The sequence below is a fragment of the Tinamus guttatus genome, unplaced genomic scaffold (assembly GCF_059628265.1).
Source record: "Tinamus guttatus ecotype Peru unplaced genomic scaffold, ASM5962826v1 Tinamus_guttatus_pri_ptg000223l, whole genome shotgun sequence".
In the NCBI taxonomy this organism is placed as follows: Eukaryota; Metazoa; Chordata; class Aves; order Tinamiformes; family Tinamidae; genus Tinamus; species Tinamus guttatus.
In genome coordinates, this window is record NW_028288757.1 from 1674990 (window position 1) to 1693028 (window position 18039).

At 63.0% G+C, this 18039-nt stretch overlaps 2 protein-coding genes across 2 annotated transcripts; one reads left to right on the plus strand and one right to left on the minus strand.

The window, feature by feature from the left end:
* Positions 1-936: 936 nt before the first annotated feature.
* PHETA1 (PH domain containing endocytic trafficking adaptor 1) lies at positions 937-1791 on the plus strand. The gene is made up of 2 exons (XM_088525163.1): positions 937-1380; positions 1474-1791. The coding sequence occupies exons 1-2, from the start codon at positions 943-945 to the stop codon at positions 1762-1764; spliced, it is 729 nt and encodes a 242-aa protein (XP_088381289.1). The 5' UTR covers positions 937-942; the 3' UTR covers positions 1765-1791.
* Positions 1792-4554: 2763 nt separating this feature from the next.
* Positions 4555-17765, minus strand: CUX2 (cut like homeobox 2). Its single transcript, XM_088525143.1, has 19 exons — positions 17606-17765; positions 14700-14825; positions 14141-14264; positions 13388-13464; positions 13246-13312; positions 13082-13130; positions 12159-12263; positions 11827-12018; positions 11557-11615; positions 11321-11369; positions 11123-11222; positions 10375-10920; positions 9827-9928; positions 7997-8757; positions 7764-7923; positions 6740-7009; positions 6365-6553; positions 5989-6262; positions 4555-5112 (listed from the first exon to the last, which is right to left on the minus strand). The coding sequence occupies exons 1-19, from the start codon at positions 17763-17765 to the stop codon at positions 4563-4565; spliced, it is 3960 nt and encodes a 1319-aa protein (XP_088381269.1). The 3' UTR covers positions 4555-4562.
* Positions 17766-18039: the final 274 nt, after the last annotated feature.

An 18039-nucleotide genomic window follows, 5' to 3' on the forward strand; every position in this document is an offset into this window, starting at 1 on the left:
GGAGTCATCATCACCTTGTCCGGCCACCTCCCCTTGTCCTTCCCCTCTGCAGCAATGTGGGGCTCTCAGCCCTTGGAGCTGCAGGGGGATTTTCTCCCCGGACAAGGACGGCGGCTCCCTCTGCCCCGGCTGTCCCTGCGTGGTGGCCGCGCACGACCCTTTCTAGGGACATCGGCGGTGACGAAGCCGCGGGCTCGGGGCCGAGGGGGTGGCCCCGGGCAGGGGGTTCAGGCTGCGGGGCAGAGGGGCCAGCGGAGCCCGGCGGAGGGGGCGAGGCCGCGGTGATGGGCGGTGCGGGAGGCGGTGGCGCCGGGACAGCGCCCCGCCCGGGGGCCGGGCCGAGCCGGGCCGAGCGGAGCCGCCGGCGACAGCGGCCGGAGGGCCGGGGTCGGGAGCGGGGCCAGGCGGGAGCGGGTCGGGACCGGGACCGGGGCCGGACCGGAGCAGCAGCGGAACTGAAGCGGAGCGGGGCCGCCCGGGTCACAAGGTGAGACCGCGGCGGGAGCCGCCCCGTTCGGTGCCGGTTCCGGTACCGCGCTGCTCCCGTTCGGCCCCCGGCCCCGCTCCGCAACGCGCTGCCCCGGAGGCGCCGGGAGCCCCGGAGCCGCCGCGCGCGGCTGCGCTCGTGTCACCGCGTAGGAAAATGACCCCCCCCCGTCGTGTCCTGTGTCCTTCAGGAGCCCTGAGAGCTGCGCAGCTGCGTGGAGCAGGGACACCCGGCCAGGGGACACCCGAGCCGCCTCGGCCATGGCCATCGCGGCCCCCCAGGTGGCCCCGGTACCCACGAGCTGCCGCTGACGCTCGCGCTGCCGGAGCCTGGAGCAAGAGCCGGAGGCCGCGTCACGCAGTGCCAGGTAGGCGCCAGCCCGAGGTGACATTGGACTCATCTAGGGGGACAGCGGTGGCCTCTCCGCCACTGCGGGCAGCACCCGCCGCAGGACCATGAAGCTGAACGAGCGCAGCCTGGCGTTCTACGCCACGTGCGACTCCCCGGCCGACAGCGCCGGCTTCCTCTACAAGCGGGGCGAGCGGCACGCCGCCTACCACCGCCGCTGGTTCGTGCTCAAGGGCAACATGCTCTTCTACTTCGAGGAGCGCGAGAGCCGCGAGCCCGTGGGCGTCATCGTGCTCGAGGGCTGCACCGTGGAGCTCTGCGACTCGCGCGAGGAGTTCGCCTTCGCCATCCGCTTCGGCGGCGCCAAGTCCCGCACCTACGTGCTGGCGGCCGAGAGCCACGCGGCCATGGAGGCCTGGGTGAAGGCGCTGTCGCGCGCCAGCTTCGACTACATGCGCCTCGTGGTGCGCGAGCTGGAGCAGCAGCTGGCCCGCGTGCAGTGGAGCGGCAATGCGGAGCGGGCGCCGGAGCGGGAACCGGAGCGGGCGCCGGAGCGGGAACCGGAGCAGGCGCCGGAGCGGGAACCAGAGCGGGCACTGGAGCAGGCGCCGGAGCGGGAACGGGAGCGGGCGCCGGAGCGGGAACCGGAGCGGCGGGCGCCGAGGGAGAACGGCTGTGCTGTGTGGAACATCGTGCCAGGCACCGACCCGCTGCCCCGCGGCGCCGTCCCGCGCCGGGATAGCGGCTGTGAGGCTGAGGCCAGTCCCAGGCTGCCGCCGGTGCCGCTGCGGCGCCGGGCATCCAGCAGGGAGCCATCCGGAAGCGCCGTGGAGGCGTCCGCCTTCTCCCGGCTCCACGAGCGCTACAGCTCCGAGGTGGCCCGGCTGCGGCGGGAATGGCTGGAGAGGCGGCAGGGCCAGCGGCCCTGAGGGGCAGACGAGCCCCAGGCACCGTGTCCCTCCCATTGCCATCCCGGGGTCATCCACGGTGCCACCTTCGGCCTCCTCGTCTTCCTCACCCTGGCTCTGCGGCTTGGCCTCCCTGGGTACACCCGCTGGTCACAGTGTGGGGACCAGCCCCAGGATACAACGTTTGAGGACAGGGGCTGACACATCCCTCACGGGGGACAGAGCCCGGGGCAGAGGCGAGCGCCGAGCGTGCCGCTCCGGCTGGGATCGCGCCGCTCCAGCAGGATGTGGTTTGAAAGATGAGAGTATCTGTGAGCGCAGCCCTTCCTGAGCGCCGGCACAGCAGCCGGTGCTCCCAGCGAGGCCGCGTGTTCCCAACGAGGCCGCACATTCCCGGCAAGGCCGCACATTCCCGGTGAGGCCGCACATTCCCGGTGAGGCCGGCTCCGGCGCCGCTCCCTCAGGGAAGCGCGGCCGGCCGCAGGAACCTGTGCGTCACGCTGGGTGATGGATGATTCATGTAGCACCAAGCGTCACGTTTGCGCTGTGGGGGGGCTTGCGCGGCCGCTTCTCTTTTACTTCCCCAACCGTTTTTATCGGTGTTAAAATCACTCGCTGATTAAAAAAAAAAAAGGCAGATATGGGTTAACCCTTCCATGCCCTTGGATCAAACTGGAAATTGCAGTTTTTAAGTTATCTATCTATCTATCGATCGATCTATCTATCTATCTATCTATCTATCTATCTGTCTATCTGTCTCTATATGTATATTATTTTGTTGGCCAGGCCTTTTGTTTTGTTTTTCTCCCCAGTAACCCCAGCCCTTGCAGTCAGGTATTTTTCTTCGCTGCTGGCTGCACATGGGGTTGTGCAAGGGCTGCTGCTACCGGGTGGGAGGCTCCAGGCATTGCCACAGCCCTGGAAAATAAATCCTACCCAGCAGGTTCGCTGACAATTGGGTATAAACTGCTATGCAGCCCATGGGATCACTAATTCCCACCTGGAATTAGTGATGGAGCTGCTGGGTGAGTCCCTGCTCCCATGCTCTGGGGTCAAGGACAAGCCGAGCCCCAGGGCTGGCACATTCCGGGCAATGCCAAGCAGGTTTTCCTGTGGGATTTGCATCAGGGATGTGGCTGGGATGGCACAGGGCAAGCACAGAGCATCCACGGACAAAACAGAGCCCGAGAGGCGCCGTTACCCAACATCTGTATTTTGTGGCTCTTTACAGAACTCGTTCCTTCCAAAATTGGTTAACAAAGTTCATCGATCGCATAGAAACTTTTTAAGTACAGTAGGGAGCCTCCCCAGAAGTGCCCGGCACATCCCGCTCCGTTCGGCATGACGGGGTTTCCGTGCTCCAGAGACTGGCCTAAGTGCTGGACGGATCCCCGTCCGCTAACGCTGCGGGTAGCGCCCGGTGGGACGGGGCGGCCGGCGGTGCCGGCGCACGGGTCCGTGCCCGGGTTTCGCGACTGGAGCTGCTCGTTAGCTACCACCAAAATATAAAAATACCTTCTCTTCTGATAAAAATGCATACGGTGGCAAACTGGTCAATGCATAGCCTGGGCGGGAGGGCGGCCGCCGCGTCTTGGTGCTTCCCAAAATGCAGCCAGGGAAGGAGCGAAGGGGAAGGTGCAGGGAGCAGCCGGCCCCGGCCTCTTTGCAAGGCACGGGAGGATGCACCTCCCTCCTCCTCCTCCTCCTCCTCCTCCTCCCTGGGTGCTCTTCCACTTCCCTAAGCTGCGGGGCTAAAAATAAGAGCGCCTCAGCCCCAAAGCTGGTTCCAACGTGGAGAAACCGCGGTGGGAAGCGGCTTCGCCCGTGGCCCCGGCGGCTTCGCAGTTCCTGAGCGCTCGTCCCCAAGCAGCAGCGCCCGAGGGGCAGGGGCTGCTTCTCCTTCGCTCTTCCCCTCACACCACATGAAGAGCGCGGAGCGGCGGCATCGCCCGAGGCATCGCGCCCGCCGCCCGGACCGGCTCCGGAAAACCGCGGCGTTCCCACACGTCTCCGCACCGGGATCGCTCGGAGCAGGGCTACGGCGCCGGCGTGGGTCGCTCTGGCGCTCCCGCTCCGCAGGGCAGCTCCGTCTTGTTCGAGAAGGCTACGGCAGACACACGTCCAACACCCGCGCGCGTCGCACAGGCTGCAAGGACGGATCCCCCGCGCGGCGCGCGCTCCGCCGGCTCCAGTTTAGAGTCTTCGCGGACTAGGGCGCAGTCTCCGGATGGGCTCCGAGGAATGCAGCGTCTTGCAGACGGACGTGGAAAAACACTCCTCAAAAGTCTATCAAATTTGGTCAGTCTCATAGTGCTTCGTGATGGCTTTGTTCAATAAGTCTTTTCTGTTTTTTTGTTCTTTTTTTAGTTTAGTTTTTTTTTTAATCTCATCCAGTGGCAAACTACAAGACTTCAGTGTACATTTAATGACACGACTGCTACATCATCTTGATTTTATAGCTATCTTTAATATCAAAGCAGCTTAGGCTGTTAATAAATTCCAAAGTATCCTTTTATTAAAATATCTAAAAGAGGTCTATAAATATTTTTGTTTCTTTTTTCTTTTTTTCTAAAATTGTTCCCAGTTTTTCACATTTAAAACAAAGCTCGGGGGCGCTTGGTAGTGGGGGTCTCCGGACCCCCCATTCCCATAGGTGCGGGTTGCGCTCCCCTTCCTCCTCCTCGTCCACCAAGCAGGTTGGGTCGCCTTTCGCCTCTCTGTGCGCGGTGCATTTAATAAAATATATATATATACTTATATATATATATATATGTGATGTGTGTATATGTATGTGGGTGGGCGTACGCTCCGCGGGGCGGTCAGAACTCCCACTCGAGGGCCTCGTCGCGGTTGGCGGCGCGCTCGAGGCGGTGGATGATGTTGTTGAGGTTGGCCATCTTCTCGTGGCGCCGCTGGACGCTGGTGCTGAGGCGGGCGCCGGGGGCCGGGGCGCCGGGCGGCAGCGCTGGCGACGCGGCCCCGGCGGAGCAGGGCCCCGGCGACACGGAGGCGGCGAGGCCGGGCGAGGAGGCCGCCGAGGGCGAGTGCAGCGGGAGCTCGAGGCTGCCGCGCGACGACTCCGAGGAGGCCGCGTTGGGGTCCCGTGGGAGGCCCCCGGCGCCGTGCGCGGCGTCCGGCTCGGCCGGGCCGCACGAGTCCCGGCGGCGCTGGCGCGGGCGCTGCTGGGGGCGGCCGCCCGGCTCGGCCTCGGCGCGCTCCTCCTTCACGGCTCGCGGCGGCTCGCGGGCCTCGTCCTCTCCCGGCGCCGCCTTCCGCTCCTCGCCCTCCGAGTCGGGGCGGCCGCTGGTCTCCGCGTCCGTGTCGTTGTCCTGGGTGCCCTCCACCAGCATCTCCCGGCGCATCCGTGACCTGCAGGGAGCAACGGAGGTGCTGGGTGATGACCTGAGCCCCCAGCGCCCCCCTTTCCCAGCCCCAGGAGATCCCTTCCGATGCCAACGCCAGCTCGAGCTCTTGGAAAGGCTTCGGAACCCACAGCAGGGTCTGGAAAACACCTCGGGTCAGCCAACGGGGAAAGGTTTTTGCAGCACTTTGAGCTGTTTCCAATTTGCAGCCTTCCAACTGACCCAGTTCTATAAATATTTTGTACTACTTCTAAATTGCTTTTTTTTTAACATATTTTTTTTGTCCTTTCAAACACTTATTTTGGTGGCTGCAGTACGGACTGAGAACAGGAGCAGCTTTCCTGCAACATTAAAAACAACCCCCTGCACAGGAAAAGGCTGCAGAAATTGTTTGAGTTAGAAACCTCAGTCCCATTTTCACCAAAAAAGCAGATTTTCTGAGACCTCCCCCTCACTCCCCTGAGTCTTTCCGATGAGCGGTTACTTCACGAAAGAAACCAGGGCCGGCTCCAATAAATATTTACCAGCTACTTTGGGCTGCCCCAGGAGAGCTTGAGGCTAAGCAGACTTGACACGTGCAGTTATGGGCCTTTTTAGGCTGTTTTATATATCTGGAAAGGCCCCAAAGCCTCTCACTGCGCCCATGGGCAGCAGTAAAGTGGCACCAGGTTGCATTGCAGGAGGAAGATGCAGGAGGTAGGGGCCCTCTCGAGCATCTCCTATGGGTATCCGATGGCAAAGCCACACACCAGTTTTTGGGCCATCTCCTGTGCCCGCTGAGCCTCTGAAGTGGCTCTGGGATGTGTGACTGGGCAAGGGGGGCTACAGGGGATCTGGAAAGGTGCTAGAGCCCCGTAACGCAACAGCCGTGCGCAGCCCGTACCGGTAGTTGTGGAACCAGTTGATGACCGTGTTGGTCTTGAGGTTGAGCTGGAAGGAGAGCAGCTCGATGGTCTGCTGCGAGGGGTAGGGCTCCAGCTGGTAGGCCTTCTTCAAGGCCTCCTTCTCCTCCGGCGCCAGCACCACGCGGGGCTTCTTGATCTGCAGCAGGCTGAGGTCCTGCGGCGGGAGGCCGGGGCTGGCGCACTCGGAGCGCGCGCCGGGCGACTCGCTGTCCGAGCCGGCGCCGAGGAGCCCGTAGCGCCGTTTCAGGTAGGCTGCGGGAGAGGGGACGGTGCGGCACTCCTGGGAGCCTGCGGCCCGGCCGCCCCGTGGCGGCGGATGCAGCGCGGAGCACCCCGAGCGGTCCCGGCGCTCACCTTTCTTCTCCAGCTTCTTCATGTCGCGGAGCTTCTCGACGTTGTGGGGGTCGTTGAGCCAGAGCTGCATGCGGACGAAGGGCTCCCTCCCCTTCAGGCTCAGCTTGTGCCACGGTTTGGGCCTGGAGAGGAGATCGGACACCGAGCCCTGCGTCAGGCCCAGGATGCTCTCCCCGAACAGCCGCTGGCCTGGCAGAGGAGAAGCAAAGATGGTTAGAGTGGGGCCGGAGCCGCGGGGCTCTGGCGGAGCCCGTCTGCCCCCACGGTGGAGATGGCACCGGGCACGGACAACCCGGCGAGCGCGCACGGGCAGGTGTCCCCGAGGGGGTGACAAAGCCTGTCACCGGGCCGTGCCAAGCCCGCGGCAGTGCGCACCTAGGTTGTTGTCCGTCAACACCTCCTTGACCTTCTTGGTGATGGAGTAGGTGTCCAGCTCGGGGGACATGGCCACGATCTCCTGGATGCCCACGGGCCCTTGGCTGTTGGGGTAGACCTTGCCGCCGAGCACAGGCGCCGAGCGGCTCTCGGGCTGCTGGTTTTCCTTGCTGCTCTCCAGGGCCAGGGTGAGGGGCTCGTGGGGGCCCTTGTCTTGCTCCGAGGGGCTGGGTGGCGGCGATGGGGACGCCTGGGCCTCCGCGGGGCTGCCTGTGAAGCACCACGGGAGAGCAGGCGTCAGCAGCGCCCGTGAGGCTGCCGCCAGCGTCACCACGGGGAGTCCAACGCGAGCAGTGACCCTGAGACCCCAGCGTTCCGCTCCGCCCCCACAACCTCCCTGCGAGCCCCAGCACAGGGTTCCTCCAAAGCCACGTCCCTAGTGACCGTTTTGCTCGCAGTTTTGCTTGCACAGCTGTTTACAAGCGCCAAAACGCAGCACGCAGCGGTCTGCCCACCCCGGCCTCCGCATCGCCCGCTCCGGCTGCGGCGCCGGCACCCAGGGGCTCCGGGTTTAGGGAAAACTCCCAGCTGGGGGACAGGAGACGTGAAGGCAGCGGCCGAGGACAGGGACAAACTCGGCGTTCGGCAACCAGCAGTGCCAGCGTTTGGCCCCTGCGCAGCCCACGGGCGGCTCTGCCTTTCCTAAGGGGAGCAAGCAGAATCCCTGAGGCCGCTATTGCAGAGCAGGAGGTGAAGGCGGAATAATTAAAGAGAAAAAACACAACATAAAAAACCCCAAATAGTTACTTCTTTATTCTAGGCACATAGCCAAGGATTTTGTTGTGGGGTTTTTTCCTTTTTTTTTTTTACATAACTAGATGACTTTCGAAATCCCATTTCTGGCAAACTAACACTTGCAGGATGCGTGCACATCCTCATCCCGTCTCATATCCTAACGGAGCGGGGTTCCAATCGAGTTGGATGTGTCCGGAGAGCGGGATGCCGGGAGGGTGGCGGGACTTACCCTGCGAGGCCGGGGGCTGCTGGCTGAGGCCCTGGCCCAGCTGGTCCGTGAGCCAGAGCTGCATGCGGATGAAGGGCTCCCGGCCCTTCTGCGTCAGCTTGCTCCACGGCTTGGGCCGCGACAGCATGTCGCTCACGCTGCCCTGCGACAGGCCCAGCACCTGGGGACGGCAGAGAGCTCGGTCAGAGGGATACGCCGGGACGAGCCCCCCGGCGCGGACCCCAAGCCGGTACCTTCTCCCCGAAGATCCTCTGGCAGATGCCGTTCTTGGCCAGCTTCTCCTTGACCTGCCGGGTGAGCTCCAGCGTGTCCACCTCGCGGTACATGTACAGCTCGTACTGCTCCGGCGTCAGCGGCGGCACCGTGGGCTTCAGGGTGCGCGGCACGTACGCCGGGTAGTAGGAGAGGCGGCCGGCGGCCGGAGGCTCCGCGCCGGCCCCCTCCGACTTCATCTCCGTGGCCTTGTGCGGCTCGTCCTCCGCCGCCGCCGGCTCCTCGTCGTTGGGGCCGCTCTCCCCGGGCTCCCCTCGTGGCCAAGGCCGCCCGTTGGCCATGCTGGAGTAGCTCGAGGAGGAGGAGGAGAGCGAAGGCGACACGGCGCCGTAGGGCCGGCTCAGCAGGCTCCTCTCGGCCGCCCAGTGCTGGTCGAAGTAGGAGCCGGCGTCGCCGATCTCCGACTTGACCTTGCGGATGATGCTCTGCACGAAGGCGGCGGGCGAGAGGACGGCGAGGGGCGGCTGCGCGGCCCCGGCGCCCTCCTCCTGCTTGATGTAGGCCTGCACGATGTTCTGGCTGACGGCGGCCAGCGTGGCGCGCTCGGCGGGCGGCGAGGCCCCGGCGCGCGCGGCGCCCGCCTCCATCTCCAGCAGCGCCTGCTGCTGCGCCTGCATCTCCCGCCGCGCCTGCTCCAGGATGCTCTTGATGGCGTCCTCGGAGCCGGGGCCGCCGGAGCCGTTGGAGACCGCCGGAGGCGCCGAGGCGGTTTTGGGCTCGCCTGGGAAAAAGAGGAGAGCGGGAGTGAGGGCGCAGGCAGCACGGGGAGCAGGGCAGAGGCTTTGCAGAGCGCTCGGGGGGTTGTTTTGCTCGTGGCTTTTTTTTAAGCCCCCTAAACTCAAGCAAGACGGGCTCCTAACTGCATTTCCTTCCTCTGCCTTTACTTATTAACGGAACAGCTCCTGCTTAGCATGATACCCATGTAAATCATTGCAGCCTGGCGGGAGGTTCACACCTAGCTGGAAAGAACGGGCATTTCCAGGCTGCCTGTGAAAATTCATCCCGGGCCACTGGTGGGGCCGGCATGAGCCTGCTGCCAGCACAGCTGTTGGCATGGCACGGACTCTCATCTTTGTCCCCAAACACTCCCCTAAGTACAGCAGCTTTCCTTCCTTCTCTTTAGGGCGTTGTTTTAAAACGTTGCTGCAGTTCAAAGTGCAGGAGGACGGGCATTTTATTGGGTCTTGCTAACGGTGCGGTCGCTGCTCCGCTCTGCAGCTTCGCACGTGGGAATCGGCTGGGCCGTGCGGGCAGCAGCCACGACAAAGCCAACGCTCAGAACGCCGCATACGGCACCGGAAAGCTGTTCTAACGCTTGCAAGGCAAATCCTATTACCAACGACGGCAATACACAAACACGTTTGTTTTCCCTGACTGTTTTTGCACCATTCCTCTCTAATTTCATTCTCAGGGATTCTGCTTTCTCAGCAGACTACCTGTTTTAATGTATTTCATTCCTTGTAATTGACTGTGCGCACAGCTGGTTTAATGATTCCTCGTGCCATATGGATCACGCGTTCCCGTTTAATCATCTGATTCGGGAGGGGGGAAGGGAGGAGCGAGGGACGAAGTTTCTGCAAGACCCGATGGCAAAGGGGCCCCTTCAGAAGCAGCCACGTGAAGTCAGGGAGGCCCCATAGCAATTACAGCACTCAGAATTTCACATTTCTTGCCACTATGATCCCCAAACGTTGTGTACGGGTGTCCCTAGGTCCCTAGAGCAGAGTCAACGGTGCAAACGGGGTGATGGGGGCCTCCAGGGCCTCCCATCACAGCGCGGTTGCCCCTACCTCCCTTCTGCGACTCGATCTCCTTCTTCGCCTGCTCCAGGATGTTCTTGATGGCGTCGTCAGAGCCGGTTTCTGGCGTCCTGATCCGCGGCGTGATGCTACCTGATCAAAGAGGTCCCATAACAGAGCTGTCACCGGCGCTGGTATTACAAGCTCCGCTCGTATGTCAGGAAGCATTTACTGCTGCTCGTGTTCAGTTATTTTTAGGAATGTTGGTTTTAAGAAAAATGTCACTCCCGATTAGTCACCAGCCAGAGTGACGGGAGCCCAGGTAGCTCCGCTGGCACCTTTCGCCTCCGCGTCTCCAGCTGGGGAGAGACCACCTGGATCACAGGGCTCCCGGCTCCATGCCCTCTGGATGAAGGGCTAACGCTGGCACAGGGTCCTGGTACTTTGCTTGGATGTGCAAAGCTTTCCAGAGGGGGAACAGCCTGTGCCAAAGAGCTGCACAGGAGCTCCAGGTGTGGAAAGGAGGCAGCTTTGGGGCAAGGGAACAGACAGAGGTCTGAGCAAGCGGCTCATGCCCCAGCTTCCCCAGGGCCACTCACCTCTCTGGCGCACCTGGATGGTCCTCAGGGCCAGCACGTTCTGCTCGTCGGCCAGGAACTGCTTCATCTTGATGAACGGCTCCTTGCCCTTCACCGTCAGCTTGCGCCAGGGCTTGGGCCGCGCCAGGATCTCGCTGACGGAGCCCTGCGACAGCCCCAGCACGTAGTGCCCGAAGACGCGCTGCCCGATGTTGTGCTTCAGCAGCTGCTCCTTCACCTGGAAGGCGATTTCGGCCGTGTCCAGCTGCTCCTCGTCGGCGCCGCTCTCGCCCTGCTCGCCGCCGGGGCTGCCGGCGCCGCTCGCCCTGCCGGCCGAGCAGCCCAAGGGCGGCCCGCCGGCGCTCTCGCTCTTGTAGCCGGCCGCCTTGGGCAGCGCGGCGTCCCCGGGGAAGGGCGAGAAGGTGCGCGGGCCCTCGGGGGCCGGGCCGGGCGCCGGCGAGGCCGCGCGCTCCTCGGCCGGCGCGTGCGGGAGCGGCTGCGGGGACGGGAACGGCGGCTCCAGGCCCAGGGGCTCCCTCACGGCCTCGTCTTCGGAGGGGTCCTCCTCTAGAGAGCAAGGAGAGACATAGCGAGGCTCTATAGCGGCGTGTCCCGCACCGGGTGTCCGGAGGCGCTCGTGGCACCGCGGAGTCCTGGCCTTCGGCTGCGCGCAGGAGGGAGCAAGCAAGGGGAGCATCCGAGAAGGAGCCCAACCAGCACGAAAGGAAGCGCAAATGGAAAAGCCGCCAGGCGACGGCTGCTGCCCTACCAGTGCTGGCCAGCAGGCTGGGCTTCTCCAGCAGGAATTTCTGAGAGGGATAGAAGGCCTCCTTGCCCAGGAGAAGAGACTCCTCTGGCTTTGATATGCTCTGGAAGGAGGGAATTGCATTGGGAAGGGGTTAGGGAGCGGGTGGCCAGGCCGAGCTGGCACGTGCGCAGGACGGACACGGGCTGGAGCCGCACTTGCCTGGGGAACGCTGCAGCTCGCTGAGGCCACCTTCATGGCTTTCAAGATGCTGGGAGAGAAAAGAGAGCATTTAGGTGGACTGGGAAGTGGCCATGTCAAACAATGGGGTGTCCGTGCTGGCAGCCACCAGATCAACCAAGGTGCAGGTGCTCTGCACCACCGGGGACCTGGCTGGGCACCGCGTTGTGAGGCCACAGGATGCTGCAGGGATGGAGTTGGCGCCCAGCGGGCCCTACCTCAGCTCCGTTTTGATCTCCTCATAGTCTGCCTGGGCCTGCAGTTTCTCCTCCAGCTTCTGCAGAGCAACATGGGGGTCAGCATAGTTCTGTGTCCCCATCACCTGCCTGTTCCCCTCGCGCCACTGGCCACCATCCGTCTGCGAGCCCCATCTCTGCCTGTCCGCAGCACTCAGGTGATGGGCAAAGGCCCCAGCAATGGCTCGTGCAGCCCCATCCGCAGGTGCCACCAGCCTCCGAAGCGCATCCCGGGCTTCCAAGGGCGCTCACCTCGATGGCTTCGTTCTTGGCAGCCAGCTGCCCCTCGAGCTCGGCGATGTGGTTGGCCGAGGACTCCTCCAGCTCCTGCAGCGAGCTCTGCAGGTGCTGCACGTCCTTGAGCAGCCGCAGGATCTCCCGGTCCTTGGCGGCCAGAGCTGCCTCCAGCCTCGAGCCTGAGCACAGGGAATAGTTCACTTTGTCCTGCCGGGAGAGGGGACACGGTCAGCGCCGCGGCACCCTGGGGACACGGGGCGCCGTGCAAGGGCACAGCCGCTGCTCAGGGTCCCGGCTGCACCCCGAAATGCCAGGGGGGCTCGTGAATGCCACGGGGGGGTCCTCACCCCAGCGGCCCCGGCCGGGGAGCAGCAGGCCAGGCGCAGGGAGCTGTTGACGGCGGCCAGCTGCTCCCGCAGGCTCTCCACCTCGCGCTGCGCCGCCTCCGCGCGCTGCAAGAGAGCACGGAGCCGCGCGTCACCCCGGCACGGCCCCGCTGCCGTCGCCCCCACGCGCCTGCGGCTTCGGGATTAACAGGGAAGTGAACGAATGGAAGTGGAAACGGGTAGAAATGATGGTGCCTGAGAGCAGCACGGGTGGGCGCAGGGCTCTGGCAGGTCCTCCTGCACCCAAGGCAGAGGCTGGAGGCATTAAACGTGCAAAAGCCAGCAGCCAAAAAATGGCCTCGTGGAATTTATATATACATACATATATACATAAGGTATATATAAACATATATCTATATACATACTGGTGTGTGTGTATATATAAGAGATATAAGGGAGTATATAAGAGATATAAGGGAGTGTCCTTCTCCGGAGATCTTCCAAACCCGCTTGGACACAGCCCTGTGCCACGTGCTCTAGGTGACCCTGCGTGTGCTGGGGGTTGGACTAGATGACCTCTAGAGGTCCCTTCCAACCTTAAGCATTCTATGATTTTATGATTCTATGATCAGGGAGAGGTGAGGGGTTCGTGGGGACCATGGGATGCTCTACGGGGCTGGTGCAGAGCAGGTCCTGCACTGCAAAGCACAGCAGGTCACCTCTCCATAGGGCTTTGCCATTTGGCAAAGCCAAGCAGGAGTCTGGCCCTGGTGGCACCATCCCAAGCAGAGCTCCAGACTATTTTGGGGGAGAGACACCAGGAGCAGCCTGATTTGGGGGTGGCTGCAGCTCCGTGGGGCCCCAGGGTCGCGGCTGAGCCCAGCAAGGGGAAGCAGGGACGCGGCTCGGCGCTGGCTGGGACGTGGTGGCCACGCTCTCCTCACCTGGTTGGCTTTCTCCAGGTTCGTCATGATCATGGCCACTTCGTCTGCCCTGCCGCCGCAAAGCAAAAGGCGTGAGCCGCGGCGGCGCCGCGCGCTCCGGCTCCGCGCGCTTCCCGCCGGAATCCTCGGCACGGGAGAGCGCCCGGGGCTTGGCCGCCGCTTACTTGGAGGCAGCTTCCTCGTCGTATTTGCATCGCAGCTCCAGCAGCTCCGTCTGCGTGGCCTTCAGCGCTGCGCGGGGGAGAGCGCGGGTGAGCGCGGCGGCGGCGGCGGGGCCGGCGGGTCGGCGCGCGCGGCCGCCCCTACCTGAGTGCAGCACTTTGATCTTCTCCTCGGCTTCCCCCAGGCGAGCAGCCAAGGTGAGCTGAGCCTCCTGCAGCCCCCTGCACCAAGAACGCGTCAGCGCATGGGGACGGCTGCTGGGCCCCGCGCCGGGCCCGCTCGCCTCCCCGGCTTGCAATTCCCTCTTTTTCACCCCATTCTCCAATGCAGCCTTCCCTCCATGCCACCGAGAGCTCCCTGGTGGCGTTCTCATTCCCCGACACACACACAGGGACATCCTGTGTCCCCAGGACGACACGGGGCTTCTTGTAACTGGGATGGGAAGCGCGTATTGGGATCTCTCCAAGGGAGAACGGCAATTTTGATTAATTGGAGGGGGGAAGCAATCAGGGGAAAGTTCTACATTATTTATAGCTCGCACTTGCCAGGAACTTCCTCGGAGGGATGTGTAATTTAGGGTTTAAAGACTGCGCGCCTGCTTGCGGCTGCGGCGTGTTAAGGAATGACAATGAAGCTCCGGCAAAGGCAGCGGCAGAGAAATCAACAGAGCCTTTAATGAGGTTCATCCACCCACCTGGACGCAACTGCCCAGGCAGCCCCCGGACCCGTCCTGCCTCCGAGACACCCAACAACCCCCTGGCAAGTGCGGGGGGACAGAGGGACGCTCGGAGCGCGGGGCTGCCGCGAGCTGCGGGCCGGCTTTGAGGCAGGATGTGCAGGTAGCCAGACCTGGGTCTCCTCCCAAGTGCGACTCTGTCCCCGACCGTACTCACGTACTTCTGCTTTTCCACCTCATGTCTCTGCAGGGAGGTTTCCGCGAAGGCTGCTTTGCTCTTGGTGCCGGCGGGGCTGCTGTCGTCCGGCGCAGCGAGCCGGGCCGGGGACGCTCCCTCCCGCTGCTCTGTGGGGGAAGGAATCTCACGGATGCGGCATGAGATAAGGAAAGGGGGGAAAGCAGGGCCAGATGGGTGCCCCAAAACAGCTGTGAGACCAGCAGGATGATGCGCACTGGGATGCATCGCGTTGGGATGCAGTGCGTTGGGATGCAGCACGTTGGGGTGCAACGTGTTGGGAGGCAACGCGTTGGGATGTAACACATTGGGATGCAGCACGTCGGGATGCAGTGCGTTGGGATGCAGTGCGTTGGGATGCAGCGCGCTGGGATGCATCGCACTGGGATGCAGCGCGTTGGGATGCAGCGCGTTGCGATGCAGCGCATTGGGATGCAACGTGTTGGGATGTAACACATTGGGATGCAGCACGTTGGGATGCAACGCGTTGGGATGCAGCGCATTTGGACGCAGCGTCCAGGCCCCACTGGAGCTGCGGGAGGTACCTTGGGTGCTGACAGGCTCCGGGTGCTTCTTCCACTGGCGTCCGTGGTCCCGGGGGGGCTCGAGGCGCTGGAGCTGCTGCAGCCGATCCTCCAAGCTCCGCGCGGCCTCCAGCACCGGCGCGGGGTCTGCGGGAAGGAGCAGGGAGCTGGTGAGGGGCCGGGATGAGCACGGACGGCCCTTGCCCACCTGCCCTTGCCGGGCCAAAATCACCCCAGGTCCCTACGGACCAGTCGTCATTCTGGGATCCTCATGGTGGTGGTCACTTTGGGACCTGCAGTGGCCACCCTGACACCCTGTGGCCACCCTGACAGCCCTGGACTCCAGTGGCCACCCTGAGACTCGTGTGGTGGTGGCCGCCCTGTCAGCCCAGTGGCCACCCCAAGACTGTTGTGGCAGTGGCCACCACAGGACCAGCAGAGCAGCCACACTGGGACCTCCACATCATCAGCCATCCCAGGACCATAGTGACCATCCTGACATCCCCAATGCCCTGGGACCCCAGTAGCCACCCCACAACCCCAGTGGTCGCAACCAGACCATCATGATGGTGGCCACCTTGGGACCCCAGGGACCACCCCAGCACCTTGCTAGTCACCCCAGCACCCTGGTGGCCACCCCAGGACCCCCGTGGTCACATCAGCACCCTGGTGGCCACCCCGGGACCCTGGTGACCACAACAGAACCACCGTAGTGGTGGCCACCTTGGGACCCCAGGGGCAACCCCAGGACCCTGGTGGTCACCCTATGAGCTCGGTGGCCACCCCATGAGGCCGGTGTCCCCTGATGCAGAGCTGCTCTGCCGCGTTACCCCGTCATTAGCCCGCGCGGCGCGGCGGGGTGCGCCGTTATGTCTCCCAGGGCTGCTGTAATTATACATTGACATAATTAACCCAGCAAGCCCATTAAGCAGGCCAGCTAAAAATTCATCTATAATTATTTGTTGTGTGCATGCTAATGAGTCCATCTGCACTGCCATTGTACAACACGAACAAATTAATTTACAAGTCTGGATTTTTTAATAAGTTCAGGAAAATGCCTCCTATTGAGCCAGGTTAATATAGGTTTGGGGTTTTTCTTTTTTCTTTTTTTCAAGAGGAAAGAAAATAGAATCCAATTCTCCAGGGGCGAAGCGAGCTAACCAGGGAAGTGGGTCGGAGCCGGCGCGCGGCTCACGTGGGCAGCACGAGTCCGGCGGGGAAAAAGGTAATGCTGGAAAAAGAGGAATAAAAAAATGAGCCCAGCGGCTGCCCGCGCTCCGAGCGGGGTGGGAAGGCAGCTCTTGGCAAGGTGATTCCAGGCACCTTCCACAATTTCTCCCTGCTCTTCCCGGATTCCCGCTTGGCTGGTCCGCCTGGAGGAGGGTTGTGATCGCGGGCTGATTTTACAGCCATTAATAATGGTGGTAACCACGCGAGCCGAGCTAACGACACGGGTAATTAAACGCCGTGCGTGGGGCCGCGGCTGGAGGTGCACGGGGATGGGCACCCGCCTCCATAGGGATGGCAGCACCCTGGGGTGCTGGCCAAACGGCCCCAATCCCGTTGGCACCAGGAATAACCAGCAATAAAGCACCCTTGGTGCCAACACCCTCATGGGCAGCAGTGGCTTTGCTTGGGCTCTGCATCTCTCCGTGTTACGCTCTCTCCTCTATATTAACACATAAAGTGTGTGCGTATATACATCGATATATTTAAAATATATGTATAAAAATGCATCTATGAAATGTCTTACCACTAGCCGGCGATATTGCACGTGCTTTGGAGGCGGCCGTGGCGCTGCGGGACCATCCCAGCCCCATGGGGTTCACCGGGACGCGGCGCCCTCGACAGCCTGGTCCCCATCCCGGCATCCCGTCCCCGCGCACAGCGGGAGCCGTGGGGACACCCCCCGTGTCCCCCATCCCGACCCACCCACCAGGGCCCTCCGCAGCCCTCCACGAGGCGAAGTGGGGCTTAAATCAAATCACCCCCGACGCCGGTGACATTAATTATGCTTTTAACGCATTTTACTGCTTCCCCCCTCGCCCCGCCTCGCGCCACATCTGTGGGAACAATATCGCCGAGATTTACGGGTTTCTCCCGTAATTAGAGGCGCGCAGGCGGCTCGCTTATCAAAATACTTGCTGAGCAATCAGGCTCCGCTGCCGGCGCGGCCCGAGATTTGTGTTGACAGCAGCCATTCAAAGGGGAAAAAAACGTCGAATCAGGAGTTCTGCGGCGCTCGCCAAGGAGCGCCAGCCGAGCGCGCCCCGCGCGGGACCCGCGGGCACGGGGGAGCAGCCGTAATGGGACAGGAGCAATCCGGGATGGTTGGGAAGAGCGGGAGCAAGGGAAGGGGGAAGGGGAGCGCACAGGGAGCTCGCACGGGAGCGCAGTGCGGATACATGTGTGTACCGGGGTGCGAGCGTGCACGAGTGTGCACGAGTGTGCACGAGTGTGCATGAGCAGGGCAGCATCGCCAGGGCGCCCGCCACAATGAGGAGGAGGAGGAGGAAGAGGGTGGGTAACCGGGCTGGGGGAGCAGAGCTGACATTTGGTTCTCGCAGCACAGGATAAAATTTAATGAGGACGAAAATAACATTCGCCCTAAATCCCCTAAGAAATCATTAAAACATTTTGTTATTCCTAAACGTCTGGAAAATGAATTAGGGGCCCTGCAGGAGCCCTTGTGCGCGGTGGCTCGCGCCTCCCCGCGCTCAGCCGGCACCGCGGGCCCCGCACCAGGGCTGCCCGTGTCTGCCCCACGCTCGGGGGGCTCCGAGTCGTGGGATCCATGAGCGGTGCGGGAAACACGCGGGAAGCGCGCGGGAAGTGTGCGGGAAGTGTGCGGGAAGCGCGCGGGAAGCCGCCCCGAGCCACGCGCGGCCTCGCCGGAGGACGGAGCCGAGCCGCTCCAGTGAACTTACCGTCAAAAAGACAACTGGGGATAGCTGCAGTGTTAGTACAAGGGCTGAGCAAATGTATTCCTTTCCTAATGTCAAGATGCATTTGGCTCAGGGGCTGACGCACAGCGACGGCCAAAGCTGCTCCCACTCGTCTGGTCGGCTGGTGCTGCCAGAGCAGCATGCGCGAGCGAGCGGCGGCGATGCCAGCGCCGGAGGCAGGGCCGGGACGGCGGCGGACGCTCGGCGGCGCGCGGTGCTCCTCGGCGGCGGCGTGGGCGAGCTCGGCGTCACGCGGCCCGCGCGCCGGCGCGCTCCTTACCTGCCGCTGCCACCAGCTGCTCGCGAGGGCTCCGGGAAGCCGCGGCGGCCGCCGTGCCGCTGTCACCGAGCGCGATGGCCTGCGGGGAGAGCAGAGGAGGCGGCGGTGAGGAGCGGGGTCGCCCGGCGCTGCCCTT